Genomic DNA, 19691 nt, shown 5'->3' with positions numbered 1-19691 from the left:
CTGCCACCACCTTATCAACATCACTAGAAGTCCCAGTCCCTGTCATACAACTCAGTAATTCAGTTTTATTTCCAAGATATGTGGTGACTTTTAATGTCAGGAATGTCAATTTCGTTGGCTAATATTCTAGGAATAACCTTTGAGGGAAGGGACCTACTGGACTAGAAATGATAGTAGAGGCATTTCAAAAATCTTGAGCGACCCATTTGCCTCCTACTGTGCAGAGAAACTGGTGTCTGACGGCTGCAATCTGCCGTCAAGCCTTTCTACAGGTTATGGTTTCACTCGGTGGAAGCATTCATGCACTGTATTGTACAAGACACCCTCGAGAGTCCAGCGAAATCTCCTGGAAAAGTGACAAACAGATCTGGCGAGGATCAGTTTGTACTTAAGTTGATCAAATGTTGCATCTCCAAATGCAGGTAATGCTTCACATCAACCGAAGTTAATTCACTGAGACATTAAACTTGGATGAGAAAGTGAAGTCTGCAGATGCTGGAGTATCAGAGCTGAAAATGTGTTGCTGGAAAAGCACAGCAGGTCAGGCAGCATCCAAGGAACAGGAAATTCGACGTTTCGGGCATAAACCCTTCATCATTAAAGTTGGATGTCAAATGAAGCTCGCAGGCTTACTGAAATCCAAGTGAATAGAACCCTCAAACATTGCAAGCTAGTCTTTGTGCTATCCATTCATGGGATGTCGTTTTCCTTGGCTCAATGAGCATTTATTTCCCATTCTGACCTGCCCTTGAGAAGGTGGTGGCGAGCTTCCATTTTGAACAATTGCAAACAATTTGCTGTAGGTCAGTGAACGAGACTATTTAGAAGGGAGTTCTGGGACATTAACGCAGGAAGGATGAGGTATTCCCAAGTCAGGATGATGAGTGATTTGGAGGGGAACCTGCAATGGTCCCATGTATCTGCTGCCTTTGTCCTTCCAGATGACCAGTGGGTTTCAAAGATGCTGTCGAAGGAGCTTTGTGGAATTTCTGCAGTGCATACGGTTGCTACAGAGCATCGCTGGTGGAGGGACTGACATTTGAGGATATGGAACCGCTCAAGCGAACTACTTTGTCCTGGATGGCGTCATGCTTCTTGAGTGTTGCTGGAGCTGAACCCATCCAAACAAGTAGAGACTGTTCCATCAAGTGTCTTACCTGTGCTGTGTAGATGGTAGCTATGTTTTGATTTCCTACCTACAAGATGCCTAGCTTGCATCTGTAACCATAGCACTGACATGACTGGTTCAGTTTAGTTTCTGGACAATGCTAACTCATCAATGCTAACTCCATGCTGCTGATAGTGGAGGATTCAATGAGGATGAATTCTCCACTATGGTAAACATTGGATGGTAAACATTGGGCAAAAATCCTTATTCATTCTGCAGTAACTAGTTATTTTATTCACAATTGTTACTATAATCTTAGCAGGACCTATACACTTAATGGTAAGGTCCTAGGGAGTGTTGCTGAACAAAGAGACCTTGAAGCGCAAGTTCATAACTCCTTGAAAATAGAGTCTCCGATAGATAGGATAGTGAAGAAGGAATTTGGTATGCTTTCCTTTATTGGTCAGAATATCGAGTACAGGAGTTGGGAGGTCATGTTCTGGCTGTACAGAACATTGGTTAAGCCACTGTTGGACTATTATGTGCAATTCGGGTCTCCTTCCTATCAGAAAGATGTTGTGAAACTTGAAAGGTTCAGAGAAGATTTACAAGGATGTTGCCAGGGTTTTTTTTAGATTAGATTAGACTTACAGTGTGGAAACAGGCCCTTCGGCCCAACAAGTCCACACCGACCCGCCGAAGCGAAACCCACCCATACCCCTACATTACCCCTTACCTAACACTACGGGCAATTTAGCATGGCCAATTCACCTAACCCGCACATCTTTGGACTGTGGGAGGAAACCGGAGCACCCGGAGAAAACCCACGCAGACACGGGGAGAACGTGCAAACTCCACACAGTCAGTCGCCTGAGTCGAGAATTGAACTATTAGGTTGGAGGATTTGAGCTATAGGGAGAGGTTGAATAGGCTGGGGCTGTTTTCCCTGGAGTGTTGGAGGCAAAGAGGTGACCTTATAGAGATTTATAAAATCCTTGAGGGGCAGGTTAGATTACTTTACTTACAGTGTGGAAACAGACCCTTCGGCCCAACAAATCCACACTTACCCTCCGAAACGCAACCCACCCACACCCATTCCTCTACATTGACCCTTTCACCTAACACTCTGGGCAATTTAGCATGGCCAATTCACCTAACCTGCACATTTTTGGACTGTGGGGAGGAAACCAGAGCACCCGAAGGAAACCCACACCGACACGGGGAGAATGTGCAAACTCCACACAATCAGTCACCTGAGGCAGGAATTGAACCCGGGTCTCTAGCGCTGTGATGCAGCAGTGCTAACCACTGTGCCACCATGACACCCATGTGGATGGGGTAAATGAACAAGTTATTTTACCTGGGTGGGGGGGTCCAGAACTAGAGTGCATAGGTTTAGGGTGAGAGGGGAAAGATGCAAAAGAGACCTAAAGGGCAACCTTTTCATGCAGAGGGTGGTGTGTGTCTGGAATGAGCTGCCAGAGGATGTGGTGGAGGCTAGTACAATTGCAACATTTAAAAGTCATTTGGATGGGTATATGAATAGGAAGGGTTTGAAGGGATATAGGCTGGGTGCTGAAAGGTGGGACTGGATTGGATTAGGATATCTGGTCGGCATGGACAGGTTGGACCAAAGAGTCTGTTTCCTTGCTGTACATCTCTATGTCTCTATGACTCTATATGTAAAGCTGAGGTTAAAAGTAATGTTGGTCATTCTCAGAAGGCAAGTCAGCATCGGTGGCGAGAAACAGAGTTAACATTTCAGGTTGATATTCTTTCATCAGGCAGAAGAAAAATGAAATCACAAGTTTTTCTTTAAGCTCGTGCAACTGTGCAAGCAAGAGAAAAGTGCCAGAAGACTTGTGGAAGAGCAGGAGAGATGAACTAACAAGAGGTTTCATGATACAAAAATCAAAAGGAATGGAAATGGATGCAATAAAGAAACAAAGACCAGGTCCAGATGAGGTGTCAGTGACTGTATAGCAAGCACACGAATGTATCAGGAAGGGCTAAAGGAATAAAGAAACCGAGAGAGAGAGAGAGACAAAGAGACAGACAGACAGACAGACAGAGAGAGAGAGAGAGACAAAGAGACAGACAGAGAGAGACAGACAGAAAGAGAGAGGGAGAGAGAGAGAAAATGCATGCATGCATGATGGTGGCGGAGGTGAAATGATGTAAAATTGTTGAACTCAATGTTAAAGCCAGGAGTCTATGAAAGATGAGTAGCTGTTCTTCAAGGTTGCCTTAAGTTTGATTATTTAGGAATGAAAACCGACATATCCACCTGGAATAATGATTCTTGAAATCTGCAATAACTAATCGTCCCACAGAACAGCTTGTGGTTACAGCTCCGGGGATGTTCACCTCTGCAGACCATCCAGGTATTAACGTGAGAATAGTTACCTAGCTTCCAGCTTACCACGACTATGCTTGCAGATCTGGGAATGTTAGTGCGGCGTCCCCTATAAACCAAATGATTGTGATTACATCCATGTTAAGGAAATTTGCATAACATCTTCACAGATAATCTAACAAGATTCTTTAGTTGAATTTCCTTATGTAAACTCATTTCAGTACACTTGGGGAACCAAGGAAATTCAACCCATAATGCATCTTGTATAAGTAATTTGAGAAACTCTATTACAGACAGAAATTGTTTTAACTGCATGACAACTTTTGAAAGAAAAACTTGTGCAAGGAGACATTAAAGAGCTACACGAATACAAGCTCTTGCTGTTGTATCTGGCTTAGGTTGCCCTCGCTTATTCTCTGCCTCTAGTGTATCCTATATAAGTGGTATTTAGATTTGGACTGTAGATATAAGTGGGACCTACATTTTCTCTCCCATTTTGAATTATTTCTAGATTTGCTTACTAGCTGAAAATGGTCCCTGAATTTGATCACGGCTACAAATCATTTCTACTTGGTCATAGCTACTCAGTTATCTGTCTCGCCTGAACGTTTCCTACTGCCTGCAAATTGTTGCTTTATGAATATAAGTGCAACTTTATTTCAAAAGTGACCACTGAGTCCTTTACTATCACCTATTCCAGCAGGAAAAAAATCCAGATCAGAACAAAGTCATTAGGTTTAAAGAAACAAAATGCCACCCATCTTATTGAAGTGTGGATGTTTATGCCCTCTATTTTATAAAAATGGGTGGGTGGGGTTTAGAATTGATTGAATAATAAAATTAAATGGCTTTCAAGGAGAAATCAAATGTGTTTAAATGAATCATTATTTAGGGGACATTTGAAGGAGATGTTTCTGGATGTTGACTTTTTCTGTAACCCGCATGTTTAGTACATTGGATTAGACCTGAACAAGCAAGTACCTCATGATAAGGATATGGTGCCGCAAACAATGAAGAAAGCATGCAGATTGTTGGTGTTCATAGCTAAAGGATTCGAGTACTGGAGCAGGGATTTTATGCTGCAGTTGGACACGGGCCTTGGTGAGACCATACCTGGAGTAATGCGTGCAGTTTTGTTCCCTTTACCTGTGTAAGTAGCTCTGACGATGGAGGGATTACAGCAAAGATTAACCAGTCTGTATCCTGATATGGCAGCACTGATGTATAAAGAGAGACTGGATCAAATTTTCAAATTCACTGGCGTTCAGAGGACTGAGGGGAATCTCATAGAAACCTCTAAAATTCTAGCAAGACTGAGGTGGGTGGGAGAGGTGATCTCATAGAAATTATAAAATTGTAAGAAGGACAAGACAGAGCAAACTCGGGGATTATACACATGGTAATTAGGAGTCTAGAACCAACGCTAGTCTAAGGATAAGGGAGTGATCATTTAGGATTGATACGAGGGTAACTTAATTCACACAGAAGGTGAGACCAAAGCATTGAATGTTTTCAAGAAGGTGATAGATATAGTGCTTATGGTGAAAAGGGTCAAATTGTAAGAGGAGAAATCGGGGAGAGGGTAATGAGTTGGAAGATCAACCACCATCACAGGGAATGGTGAAACAGAATGAATCCTGCTTCCATTTTCTATGTATGTTTGAGATATTCCAGTAACAAGGTAGGATGCATGAGAGACTATCTGACTGAAACACATTTTAAGGGGCTTTACAGGATAAGTGCTGAACACGTGCCTCCATTAAAATCACAGGGTCAGATTCTCACAATAAGGGAATTGTCACATCAGACTGCAATGAGAAATTTCTTCCATGGAAAATGTGGGAATCATTCAACTCTCACCCAGAAAACGCTGGGGTGGTTGACTCCATGAGTCTATCCAGGCCTATCCAAGATTTTAAGTGAACTGAATGATAGGGGGGTTAATGGGGAACACTGTACCAAAAACATGTCGATGAACCTCATTGTGTTGAAAAATGGAATAGACTTGAGGGGTTAAATGATCTGTGCGAGCTCCTTTCTACATTGTTCTTGTGATTCAAATGAATTTTTCAAGGATATCAATTGTGGCATTTGGAGTAAGTATGAAGCAACATTTATAACTTACGATTTATAATAACCTCTATAGGGACAGAAACTCCTCACTGTAACATACATTCCCAGACAAAAGCTGCTCACTAATAGGACATACTAAAATGGTTCATTTCAAACTAGCTTCACATCCCATGAGAAGATACCGTATTATGTATTCGTTGGCTCATGACGAATGCTATGCTTCTGGATTTCACTCATGGGTCAATACCAGATGTTGTGCAACTGCTCCGGCTCGTTTTCCCGTAACTGATTTGCATGGACGGGAAATCACCAGGTACAGAGAAAAAAAAATGCCCTTTATTCCAGAGATAAATGGGCATTGAGAAACATCCCCTCAATGAATATTATCTGCAGTGATAGAGTCATAGAGCACAGAAACAGACTCTCCGTCCAACCAGTCCATGCCAAACATAATCCCAAACCAAACCCTTTTGAAGCTAATGCCACAGAGTTGAAACAGATCTCGGCCATTCGGTCCATTGAATCTTCTCTCTCATTCAATTACATTATCTGCTAATTCTGAACTCCATTTTCCTCCCATTATCCCATGTCCTTGATTCCACTATTGGTTAAAAATAGACCAACTCATCTTTAAATATATTTAACTAAAATCCTCTGTGGTGAAGAATTCCAGATTCACCACCATCTGGGAAAAAAAATTCCTCCCGTCTCTGTCTTAAATTGGTGACCTTTACTCTGAGATTATGCCCACTTGATCCTTGGTATTTCCACAAATGGAAATACTCTCCCAACATGTATTCGGTCAAGCTCATTAAGAATCTTATATGCTTCAATTGGTTGCCTATTTCTCTTCAAAACTCCAATGTGTACATACTCAACTTCTCCACATAGGGAAAACAAAACTATGCCTGATATCAAACTTGTTAACAATCGCTGGACTGCTTCCAATGCCAGTCCATCCTTCTTTCTCTGAGCGACCAGACGGTACACAGTATCTAAGTCAAGCCTTACTAGTCTCTTGCTTAACTTTAGCAAAAAGTTTCCTATTTGTACATACAATTCCCCTTGTCATTAAGGCCTAAGTTCCATTTTCCTTGCCTACTACCCGCTGAATTTTTATGCCAGCATTTCAATGATTTATGCACGAGGACACAAAAATCCTCAGTGCTGCAGTTTTCCACAGTCCTTCTCAATTATAGTAATATTCAGCTCATCTATTCTTGCCAACTTCACATCTTTCCACACTGTATGCCATTTGCTAGGTTTTTCTCAGTCACTTAACCAGTACATATTCTGCTTCAGATCACTTCTTTGATCGTCACTGGTTGCTGCCCCACCTGTTTTTGGATCATCTTCAAACTTTATAAGGGACCATTCACTCCACTCATGCATCTCATCAATACATATTCTAGATGATTCTGGTCCCACTATGGATTTTTTGTGGGACTCCACTTGTTACCAGTTGCCTGATTGTAAATGCTCCCATTGCCGAAATTGCATTTTTAAAAAAAATATTTAACTAACCCTCTAGCCATGCAAATGATTAAGTTAAATTGAATTCCTTACAGTGTGGAAACAGGCCCTTCAGCCCAACAAGTCCACACTGACCCTCCAAAGAGTAACACACCCAGACCCATTCCCCTACCCTATATTTACCCCTGACTAATGCACCTAACACTATGAGCAATTTAGTATGGCCAATGCACCACATCTTTGGATTGTGGGAGGAAACCAGAGCACCCAGAGGGAATTCATGCAGACAAGGTAAGAACGTGCAAACTCCACACAGACTGTCACCCGAGGTGGGTCCCAAACCCGAGTCCCTAGCGCTGTGAGACATCAGTGCTAACCACTGAGCCACTGTAGTTATGTCTTCATGGTAAGGAATTTCAAAAATACTAAGCAAATATACTACCAATATACCACGTTTTTAAAAGAATTAAGTACCACTATATGTAATATCTTACCAAGTACTATTTGGTAATGAGAATGCACGGGTTCTCAATGATCAATTCTGCTTCATACCTCCTCAAGAAATTCAACTTAATTTATCAGACATAATTTCCTCTTTATGAAACCATGCTGACTCTACTTGATTGCATTGTGTACTTCTGCATGCTCTGCAATTACATATTTTATAGTAGATTCTGTTATATTATTCACAATTACAGATGTTAAGGTGACTGGCCATTTCTTTCACTATCCTTCTCTTTGTCTCTCTGTTCCTTGTTGAATATTCTTAATGCTATATAACAAAACTAAATGGTCTATCGAGGGGAAGTCAAGTTTGTTCGATAGAGCACTGGTTTAGGTTTGGTAAAAGAGCAAGATTCTGTATTTTATTTTGTTTGTTTTGCCTGTTTAATGGATCTCTGTGTGTTGTGCAACTGACCTGAAGCTGACTTCATGATACATTGACATTCTAATAAAAAGTTGAGAAGTGATCTTGTTTAATATGTTTCGCATTTTTTTTTAGGAATTTGACAGAGTGAATAAGTGTGTTACATGGCAGTTTTCCAATCCTCTGGCACTTCTACAGAATCCAAGAATTCTTGGGTGCTAACTATCCATTCATCCACTCGCTCTGTAGTTACTTCTCTGTAAATATTCTAGGATGTAACCCATCAAGTCATGTGATCTTTCACCTTTAGCCCCATTTGTTTCCCAGGTACTTTTCTATGGTGATAGTTATTATATTAATTTCACACTCCCTCCCTATTTGCCCCTTGATTGTTTAGTATTTTTGAAATTCCTTACTACGAAGACCGATGCAAAGTGTTTATTGTTTATTCAACTCATCTGCCAGTTCCTGATTCTATACTGGTGTGTTCTCAGCCTCATTCTCTAAGGGACCTGTTCTTAGTTTGGTCTGGAGCTCCTTATTATCCATGTAAAGAACTCCTAGTGTCCAATTTTATGATTCTTGCTAGTTTACCCTTTTCTCTCTCTTCGATTTTAGTTGTCCAGTTTTGTAATTGGTTTACAGCACTTTCACTATCTCTTGGTAACTAACTTCTACCATTTTGAGTCTGAGCCACAAGACCCCTTTAAACGCTGCTGCAAGGCCCTTCAGACTCCATGATGACAGTGTTCCTGAAAGGGCTATGGTTGGCAACAAATGCTCTCTTGTTATCTCTCTGTCCCCAAGCTCCCCCCCCCCCCCCCCATCCAACCACCACCCCACACCACCCCCATCGCTTTGCCTCTGCAATAGTATTCATCATTGGTCTGCTACGGCATTGTTACAAAATTGAACTTTCTACATAAGGTGGTTTCGTTTTCCTTTTTCTTCAGCAAACGCACTGGGAAAGTGGAATAGATTCCCTACAGTGTGGAAACAGGCCCTTCGACCCAACAAATTCACACTGACCCTCCAAAAGATAACCCACCTGGACCCATTCCCCTACCCTACATTTACCCCTGACTAATGCACCTGACACTATGGGCATTTTAGCATGGACAATTCACCTGACCTGCAGATCTTTGGATTGTGGGAGGAAATTAGAGCAAACCCACGCAGAGATGGGGTGAATGTGCAAGCTCCACACAGACAGTCGCCTAAAGTGGGAATTGAGCCCAGGTTCCTGGTGCTGTGAGGCAGCAGTGCTAACCACTGAGCCAGGAATGCATCGCACAATTGTTCTGATCAAAGTGTAAATTTGCATGGCACTATCCAAAATCTCTCTTGACATGCAAGCATCCATACGAACACCACCTATTGCTTATTGCTGCCGACACTGGCAGAGAATACAACTATTTCTGCAAGCCTGGGGTTACTGATTAATGCCATTCAACCTCGAACTCCTGAACAACTGGTCACTCGCTTTGCACACTTCCAGAAAAAAGGTCTTCTCCCTGCAATTGCATCATATGGAGCGAAAGTCCAGACACAACAATCAGTTTGCGAGTGTCTGTTGATCATTAGCTAAAAGAGTGTGAGGGAACACTTTCCATCAATATCTGCTTCAGTTAGGCTTCTGTCAACCATCTGTCACACCATGGAATATCCGCTCTTTGTCTGGGTGAAGGCAGCTCCTACAACACTCAGGAAGTTTGACACCATGCCAAACAAAGCAGCCTGCTTCGTTTATACCATGTCCATACCATTTGATTCTTCCACCAGTATCTAACATCTAAAAGAAACACAACAAAATGAACCAGTGATCCTTAGACTGCACCATCCAAGCACAAAACCATTACCATAGGAGAACGAGTTACAGATTACTTGGTGCACCATCTATTGCAGGTTCTATACTGCAAGCCATTCGCCATCCAGAGTTTGAATATGTCACTGTTTCTTGACTCTTCCTGGGTCAATACCCTGGACCTCCATTCCTAATAAAATATTGGGTGTCTCTACACCACATGGACCTTAACAGTTTCAGAAGGCAGCTCACCATCACCTTCTCAAGGCAATTGGGGGTGGAAAACCAATTATGGTGCAATAAACAAAGCCAACAGCCCAGAATTGAATAAGACAAATGCACCTCCTTAATATTTCTAATCTAAGCATATCTAACCTCACCATAAACACAATTATTCAATTCATCAGTTGCTTATTGTGGCAGCAAATTCCTCATTCTCACTTTTCCAAGTGAGAATTTTTCAAAAAATTCAAACACTATCTATCACATTAACAGTGATTTGGAATGATTAGAATCCCTACAGTGTGGAAGCAAGCCACTTGCCCCATCAATATACCAAAGCTGAAATTGGATATCTGTGAGGCTTTTTTTTGGATCCCCCTGGAAATGCTGTCCAACCTAACATATTCTTGCACTAACGTAAAAAAAAAACACCAATTGGATCACCTTTGTGTGGTATCTTTTTTTAAAAAAAACTCTGAATACCTATAATCTCTCAATTATGGTTTTATCTTCAGAGTTCCTCTTTGCATCTTCTCTAGTTTCTCCTGGTTTGTCACAACCTCCATTCTCCATCATACGGTGGCTCAGTGGTTAGGCAGCGCCAGAGACCCGGGTTCAATTTCCGCCTAGGGCAACTGTCTGTGTGTAGTCTGCACATTCTCCCCGTGTCTGCGTGGGGGTGCTCTGCTTTGCTCCCACAGTCCAAACATATGCAGGTTAGGTGAATTGGCCATCCTAAATTGCCCAGAGTGTTAGGTGAAGAGGTAAATGGAGGGGAATTGGTCTGGGTGGGTTGCTCTTCAGAGGGTCGGTATGGACTTGTTGATCCAAAGAGCCTGATTCCACACTGAAAGTAATCTAATCATATGCTTCTTTCTCTTTTCCACCTTCTCTCAGTTTTTCTATAACAGACACTGCTTTCTTGTAGACTATGGGCAAAGAACAGCCGACTACAGGGACATCTGGTTAATATATTGTGTGAGGCAGTCAGATACTAAGTTCAGTGCGTGAGTTATGTATGAAAACGGAAAATATGTGAAATTTTCCGGAATTAGTGTTATTACTGCTCCGACCAATTCCCTTGAGTACAGACGGAAAACATGCTGTTATCCTAAATCTGAGTCTCTTATCAGCTTATCAAGTTGAATGACAACACGCCCCTAACCCTATTGGGACTCTTCCTATCTGTGAGTTACAACATCATTTTATTGGCCCAACTAAAACTTTGGTGTAAGATCCAATTAGAAACTTAGATTAAGTGTGTGTTTGTGAGTGAGTCTGTGTGTGTGTGTGTGTGTGTGTGCATGCATTTGTGAGTCTGTGTGTGTATGTATGTGCGTGAGTCTGTGTCTGTGTATGTGTGAGTGTGTGTGTGTGAGAGTGTGTGCGTGTATGTGAGAGAGTGTGCGTGTGCTCGCGTGTATGTGAGAGAGAGTGCGTGTGTGTGTGAGAGAGCGTGTGTGAGAGAGTGCGTGTGTGCATGTGTGTGCGTATGAGAGAGTGCGTGTGTACATGTGTGAGAGAGTGAGACTGCGTGTGTTTGAGTGTGAGCGAGTAAGAGTGCATGTGTGCGCGCGTGTGTGAGAGTTCGTGTGTGTGAGAGAGAGTGCATGTGCGCGTGTGTGAGCGCGAGTGAGAGTGCGGGTGTGTGAGTGCGAGAGAGGATGAGAGTGCCTGTGATTGTGTATGTGAGAGTGAGAGTGCATGTGTGTGTGAGAGAGAGAATGAGAGTGTGTGTGTGTGCATGTGTGTGAGTGAGTGCATGCGTGCATATGTGTGAGAGGGAGAGTGTGTGTGCGCGTGTGTGAGAGAGTGCGTGTGAGAGAGACAGTGAGAGTATGTGTGAGAGAAAGTGAGAGTGCATGTGTGTGCGTATGTGTGTTTGTGAGAGTGTGTGTGTGAGAGAGAGTGAGAGTGCATGTGTGCATGTGTATGTGTCTGTTTGCGAGAGAGTGGATGTGTGCACATGTGTGGGAGAGTGTGTGAGAGAGTGCGTGTGTGTGTGAGAGAGTGAGAGTGCATGTGTGCGTGCGTGTGAGAGTGTGTGTGTGTGCGTGTGTGTGTGTGCATGTGTGTGAGAGAGAGGGAGAGTGTGCGTGTGTGTGTGCATGTGTGCGTGTGTGAGAGAGAGTGCGTGTGTGTGAGTGAGAGTGCATGTGTCCGTGTGTGAGAGAGAGTGGGGGTGTGTGAGAGAGAGAGACTGAGAGTGCGCGTGTGTAAGTGCGAGAGAGAGTGAGTGTGCGTGTGCATGTGTGTATGTGTGAGTGTGTGTGAGAGAGAGAGTGTGTGCGCGTGTGAGAGAGTGCGTGTGTGCATGTGTGCGTGTGTGAGAGAGTGCATTTGTGTTTTTTGAGTGTGAGAGAGATTGCGTGTGTGCATGTGTACGTGTGTGAGTGCGTGTGTGCATGTGCACGTGTGTGAGAGAGAGTTTGTATGTATGTGAGAGTGTGTGTGTGAGAGAGTGCGTGTGTGCATATGTATGTGTATGAGTGTGAGACAGAGAGTGCATGTGTGAGTGTGTGTGTGTGTCTGTGTGTGTGTGAGTCTCTGTGTGTGTGTGAGTCTCTCTGTGTATGTGTGTGAGTCTGTGTCTGTGTGTGTATGTGTGAGTATGTGTGTGAGTCTGTGTGTGTGTATGTGAGTGAGTGTGTGTGTGTGTGGGCGGGGGGGTGGCTGGTCGGTGTCTGGATGGGGGGCAGAGCATCAGTTCAAATTACGCACACGAGTCCACTGAAATGTCCAGCAATGTAAATGATTAACGATTGAGTCAACATTCTTGTGGTCTCCTACCTATAGAACTGTTCACAACACATTCAGGTTGGCATTTCGCGGATCCTTCCCTCAGACAGCGGACCGTCCTTTCCAGCAATGGCATGGGAAGTCTCCCTCTTATGGCTGTCTGTGCTGATATCTGTGGCTGAACAAACACCCTCGTAAGTGAATGCAAAATCAATGCTCCAGAGCTATTCTGAGTGCGTGATGGTAAGAATGGGATTTTACAAGGAGCGAAGAGAGTTCACCGCCATGGAGTCTCGAATCAACAGTGTTAGGGTGACAGAGCGAACCGGGGAGGTTTCACGCGATACCCATTTTATTTCCTCTCAGTTGGGTTGTACATGGTTCCGAGGACATGGAGGGCACTCCATTCCCATCCTGCACCCAAACGCACGAAACTTCTCTCACCTTTTTTTTCGTCTGTGGGCTATTCTGTGGAAAGAGCCTAAGGCGTCCCTTCCATTTCAACGGTGGCTATAATAATTCGCAAGTGACCGGGACATCGGCTCGGATTTCTGTGATTTTTGTGTTTAATTGTTCCTTTTTTTCCGCCTGATCTGCTTTATTTCTGCTTGTAGGGAAATTTGAGGCGTCCAGTCAATCTGAAAGACACTTGACTGAGGGTTGATGAATTTGTCTTCCTCCGATTGTAATGTTGGTTTGCTTATTGAGGTGTGGATGTGGATGTGGATGGAATTTGGGGCTGTTGGCGGGAGGTTTACCAGATTGATATCTGAAACGGACACGTTGGCTTACACTGGAAGGTTGGATCGCGCCTCAGGATTCACCCTGCTCGGAGATTTATGTTTTTCTTAAGAGGTTTCTGAAACTTTGGGACGTTCGGCCTCAGAAGGCTGTGAACGTGGGGACAGAGGTGGAGGGATTCTCGCTGGGCAGGGAATCAAAGGTTATCTTGGGTTAAATGGGCAAGAGGAATTGCAAACACAGCCGATCAGCCATGACCCACTCCCCCGTTGAATTGCAGAGCTCACCTGAGGGGCAAAATGCTCTACTCCGCTCATATCTATTTAAAAAAAAAACAATTTGCTGTTTTGCATTGCTGTGCGTGTGAGCGTCAGTTTGTCTGTCTGTCTTGATGCATGTGCGTCTGTGTCTCTGTGTGTGCTGATGTGCCGTGTCGATGTGCGTCTGTGGCTGTTTCTGTGTGCGCTTGCGCGTCTGTCTATGTGCGTGTGCGTCTATATGTGTTTTGTGCCTGTATCTCTGTGTATTTGTGTGTCTATGTGCGTGTGCGTCTGTGTCTCTCTGTGTATTTGTGTGTATGTGTACGTGTGCGTCTGTGTCTCTGTGTGTATTTCTGTGTCTATGTGCGTGTGCGTCTAGTGTCTCTGCGTGTGCTTGTGTGTCTGTCCAGTTGTCTGTTTTTCCGTAATCTTATGTCAATTTGTGTGGGTGAATATATGTATTTCTCAGTGTGTCAGTGTGCATCTTTGTGTGCATGTGTTTGCGTGTATGGGTCTGGGTATCACTGTATGTGTATTTGTCTCTGAGTATCAGTGTTCTTATGTCACTGTGGGCGGATACGTGTTTATTTGTGTTCTGTGTGTTAATGTGCATATCTGTGTGTATATGTATGCGTCTGTGTTTGTATGTGTCTGTGTCTCAGTATACGTGTGCGTGTGTCTCTGTGTGATGGTATTCATACATAAGTGTGTACATTTGTGTGTGTGTGTATCAGTGTGCATTTCTGTGTGTAAGTGTATGCGTGTGAATACGTCTGTGTGTACGTATGGCTGAAATATCAGTTTATGTGTGTCGGTATTCCTATGTCAGCGTGTGCGGAGGTATGTGCATTTATCTGTGTGTGGGTGTGTCTGTGCGTTTGCTTGTGTATCTGTGTGCGTGTCTATGTGTGGGTATCCTTGCGTCTTTATGTGTATGTGTCTGTGTGTCTTTGTTGAAAATGTGTTGCTGGAAAAGCGCAGCAGGTCAGGCAGCATCCAAGGAACAGGAGATTCGACATTTCGGGCATGAGCCCTTCTTCAGGAAAAAGGGCTCATGCCTGAAACGTCGAATTTCCTGCTCCTTGGATGCTGCCTGACCTGCTGCGCTTTTCCAGCAACACATTTTCAGCTCTGATCTCCAGCATCTGCAGTCCTCACTTTCTCCTCTGTGTGTCTTTGTGTCTATATGTCTGTGTGTCAGTATGTGCCTGTCTGCGCCCATGTCTGCTTTGTGTCAGTGTGTGTGTGTGTGTGTGTGTGGGCGTGTGTGTGCGTGTGCGCGTTTCTGTGTGTGTAAAAGCATGAACGGTGAGTTATAAAGAAAGGCTGGATAGGCAGGGACATCTTTTCACTGAAGTGGAGGAGACTAAGAGGCGATCCGATCGAAATTTGTGCAACAATAAGAGGGATGACTGCTTGGATGTACGTTCAGATCTGTGTGCATATGTTAATGAGTGCTTGTGTGTGAGGGAATCTGTGTTTGTGAAATGTGTGTGCGCATGTGTGTGTATGTGTGTGCATGTGTGCATGTGTGCGCGTGTATGTGTGTGTGGAGCTGTGTGAGTGTGTGTATGTGTGTGTAGCTGTGTGAGTATGTGTATGTGTGTGTGTGGCTGTGTGTGTGTGTGTAGCTGTGTGTGTGTGTGTGTGTGTGTATGTGTGTGTGTGGCTGTGTGTGTGTGGCTGTGTGTGTGTGTGTGGCTGTGTGTGCGTGCCGATCTGCGTGAGAGAGCCTGTTTTTGTGAATGTATATACGTGCGCGTCTGTGTGTGTGTCATCGTGTGTGTGTGTGTGTGTGTCTTTGTGTGTGTGTGAGAGAGAGAGAGCCGACATGTGTGCTTGCTATATCAGGTGCCTTCAAATAATCCCCCTGATGACAGGTGAAACATGTTAGCGACCAGGAGGGCTGTATCTGTCTTGGGCCGCAGCCTTTAGAAAAGGATGAAGGCCTGAGTGAAATTATGTAATGCAGATATGAAACACAATCACACTGGGTGCTTTGGATTTCAGGGTGCAGGTTTAACCTCCTTAACAGCAGTGGGCAACAAGGAAACAAAAACAGTGGAAATCTGTTTTCTTAACAATTTAGCCTCATGAAACAGAGTGGGACGTTTACTGTTGTTGATATAGAACTTTTTCCCTACTTGCGGTAACTTTAATGTGACTGGTGTAGTATTTGGAACTGGCAGCCTGAGTGGATGCTGTTTGCAGCAATGATGGATTACAGCGATAGAGCGACTTATTTGATAGTTAGCAGAGTCCCCATTGCATGAAGCATCCCCAGATGATTTTTCGGTTGGGCTAGTATACACCATCTGTCGTGAAGGGAATTCATTTCCAAATTTAAGTTTCGCTTTTTTTTTTCAGATGCGACCTCATATCTAAGGTCAAACAAAACTAAAGTTTAATTACTGCCTTATTAACTGTGCTGCTTTATACACGGATACTGTCTGACAGGCTAAGGATTGGCAAGCATTGAATTAATATCAATAATACGACATTTCTGCTTCCAAAGGCCACCCGGTTGGTTTCCATAGAAACAGTGTAAGGAAACCATCACAGTGCAGAGCTAGATCATACTTAGCAGATTCCAAATCAGAAGAAGAAGAAAATAAGCGAAATAAATATTAAATTAATGTCAATATAATGGCAATTAAACTTTGATTGGAATTCATTAAATCATAATTTTGCAATTTTTTTCCTTAAAAGTTTATTTTGAATACAGGGAGGTTCGTCCAAAGGAAGGTAAACATTTCTGGGGAATTTTGCAGAGAGACTAGAGGGTAAAGAGTTGATGAGGTAAAAACAATGACGGCAGATGCTGGAAACCAGATTCTGGATCGGTGGTGCTGGAAGAGCACAGCAGTTCAGGCAGCATCCGAGGAGCAGTAAAATCGACGTTTCGGGCAAAAGCCCTTAAAGTGTTGATGCTTGCATCCAATCAATGATGCTGGCATCAGCGGAGAGTGTAACAGAACACAGCGTGTGGTGAAAGTCCGTTTATTTCAAATGAGCAAGTGGCGGAAATGCGTATCAATTTCGCGCAGGCTGGCGCGGGCATGTTCAAGGCCATTCGGCCGCCGCACTGTCCCCTGCGCGCCCCGCCTCCCAATGGCCGCACTCACTTGATATTTTGCTTAACTCGTTCTTTGACTTCTCTCTTGTAATTGACAAAACTCCTAGCTACTTAATCAGCGCCCCCAACATCATTCACATCGGGGTGAAGGAGAGCGTCGCCATTCAGCTGGATGGAGCAGAAAGTCCCGTCAAGTTCAAAGTTTATTTATTCGATGTGACGAGCTCCAGAAAGCTTTCCAAGGATGTTGATTTTGAGCTAACGGCAGGAAATGGTTTCCGTCAGATCAAAGACGTTGTCGTAAGTACTGCCGTCGGGATTCACACAGCGACGTGCAAACCCATCTGTCATTTATTGATTTAATAAGTGCAACTGTTGAGGGAGTGCACCTTCCAGCCCCAAGTGAGATGTCTGTGTTTGATACAAGGTGGAAGCTTCCTGAGCTTAAAATTCCAGTCCACTAGTCTCTCCCAGAACTTGGCAATCATTTAAGTGTGAAGAAAGATGCTGGAGAACAGAGTCGGGAGTGTGTTGCTGGAAAAGCACAGCGGATCAGGTAGCATTCGAGGAGCAGGGAAATCGACGTTTCGGGCCGTTTCCTGACTGAAAAGTCGGTTCTCCTGCTCCTTGGATGCTGCCTGACCCAGTTGTGTTTTTCCAGCACCACACTGTCGACAATTATTCAAATGTGGCCTCGGTACACCTTTGTTGAAACTGGACCCTAAAATACTCTTGACCTAACCACTATAATAGGTCCAGCTAATATTTGTACAGGTGGGTTAAATGAAGTGCTCAGTTCATTCTTCAAAGCTCTATGCCTTTTCCTTTAGTGTCGGTGTCACTAACAAGGCCAGTGTTACAACCCCATCCTTAGAACTCAATGGGCTATTGCGCCGTTTGGAATGCAATGGCGAGCCAATCACAGTGCTGTAGGTCTGCAACAGGTTGCAGGTTTCCTTCCGTATTGGATATGACTCAAGCAAATGGGTTTTTGCAACAACTGATGATAGTTGCTACGGTCACCACAAAGGGAATCAGCGCCCCATTCCACATTTTACGAAGTAAACTTGAGTACCACCAGCAAAAGCAGTGAGGGGATTTGAACCGAGGTCCACTTAGGCATTTTAGATCACTATCCTAATGACATTGCTTTTTCACAGCCAGCCCCTTGCATTTGTTGCACCGTAAGCTACACTCTAATGGATGTAAAATATGTTCCTTTATGTCTGCACCGTAGCGCATACAAAACACATCTTGCAGCCATGATAAATGCAAGTTAGTTGATGCTACTTATAAAAGATGAGTTCATTAAAAAATATACATTGATGCATATCCTACATGTGATACGGACTAAGTTAAAGCTAATATTTCCATTCTTAGAAATGGTTTTAACCTATGAAAGATGTCCTTGGTCATAGAGTCATCGAGATGTACAGCATGGAAACAGTTACTTCAGTCCAACCCGTCCACGTCGACCAGATATCCCAACTCAATCTAGTCCCACCTGCCAGCACCCGGCCCACATCCCTCCAAACCCTTCCTATTCATATACCGATCCAAATGCCTTTTAAATGTTGCAATTGCACCAGCCCCTACCACTTCCTCTGGCAACTCCTTCCATACACGTACCACCCTCTGTGTGAAAAAGTTGCCCCTTAGGTCTCTTTTATATCTTTCCTCACTCACCCTAAACCTATGCCCTCTATTTCTGGACCCCCAGGGAAAAGACTTTGTCTATTTATCCTATCCACGCCCCTCATAGTTTTGTAAACCTCTATAAAGTCACCCCTCAGCCTCCTACGCTCCAGGGAAAATTTCCCCAGCCCTGTTCAACATCTCCTTAAAGCTCAAATCCTCCAACCCTGTATTTCGACTCACCGGTACGTTACAGTAACCATTCCCAGTTGAAGCTAGTGTTAATACTGGCTGAAATTAGTGGTCCTATCGTGCAGGAAACTGACCAGAACTTGTGTAGTCTATGCATGTTGAACATAAAAACTCAGGAATTGTTTTCACGAATTCTGTATTTTTCAATATTAAAGTTCCACTTTAAAAGTTTTCCAACCTGTCTTCAGAGGGACTACATTGGCCTGGCAATAATAAGCTTTCCCCCTTACGCCACTGGTCTTCCTATGAATAACTAAAAATGAAAATTCACACCGTGTATCTAACACTATATTAAACTTCAAATACAACAAAATAGCTTCAATGCTTGTGAGAAAAAAAATGTATGTGTTTGTGGAATGTTACTATTGAATCTCATATTTTAAAAGTCTTGAAAAAATGTTAGTTCTTTTAATTTCAACTTCCACCTTAATCCAACCCATCTGTTCTAATAACGTTAACTTTCTTTGAAATGGGAAAAAGAACTGGCTTGCCGTCTGTGAGCATGCTTTGATATGGTTGGTCGCTTCATTTGTTGGATGACATCCCTTCTGATGAATGCCTGAGATCCCCTAGTCTTGACACCAGTTTGGAACAGACATTAAGAAACGGGAAGCCATGCCAGGGAGTTTGCTGGAAAGAAAAGGTCGGGGCAACTTTTCCACGATTATGATTTCAATTACTATCACTTTAATGCTGAAGATCGTATGAGGAAAGGCTGAGGCACTTGGGGCTGTTCTCGTTGGAGAAAAGAAGGTTTAGGGGAGATTTGATAGAGGTGTACAAGATGATTAGGGGTTTAGATAGGGTTGACAGTGAGAACCTTTTTCCGCTAATGGAGTCAGCTGTTACTAGGGGACATAGCTTTAAATTAGGGGTGGTAGGTATAGGACAGATGTTAGGGGTAGATTCTTTACTCAGAGGGTTGTGAGTTCATGGAATGCCCTGCCAGTAGCAGTGGTGGACTCTCCCTCTTTATGGTCATTTAACCGGGCATTGGATAAGCATATGGAGGTTATTGGGCTAGTGTAGGTTAGGTAGGCTTCGGTCGGCGCACCATCGAGGGCCGAAGGGCCTGTACTGCGCT

The 19691-nt window shown here is 43.6% G+C and overlaps 1 protein-coding gene across 1 annotated transcript in view; it reads left to right on the top strand.

The window, feature by feature from the left end:
* Positions 1 to 12772: 12772 nt before the first annotated feature.
* Positions 12773 to 19691, top strand: part of LOC132832574 (complement C4-like) — a 129307-nt gene continuing 122388 nt past the window's right edge. The window contains exons 1-2 of the mRNA XM_060850666.1: positions 12773 to 12837; positions 16828 to 17020. Coding sequence (XP_060706649.1) covers positions 12773 to 12837; positions 16828 to 17020 — 258 coding nt within the window. The remainder of the gene's footprint in view (positions 12838 to 16827; positions 17021 to 19691) is intronic.

The sequence above is a fragment of the Hemiscyllium ocellatum genome, chromosome 35 (genome assembly GCF_020745735.1).
Source record: "Hemiscyllium ocellatum isolate sHemOce1 chromosome 35, sHemOce1.pat.X.cur, whole genome shotgun sequence".
NCBI classification, from domain to species: Eukaryota; Metazoa; Chordata; class Chondrichthyes; order Orectolobiformes; family Hemiscylliidae; genus Hemiscyllium; species Hemiscyllium ocellatum.
Note: the sequence above shows the minus strand (reverse complement) of the source record. Positions and strands in the feature narration are given on the sequence as shown.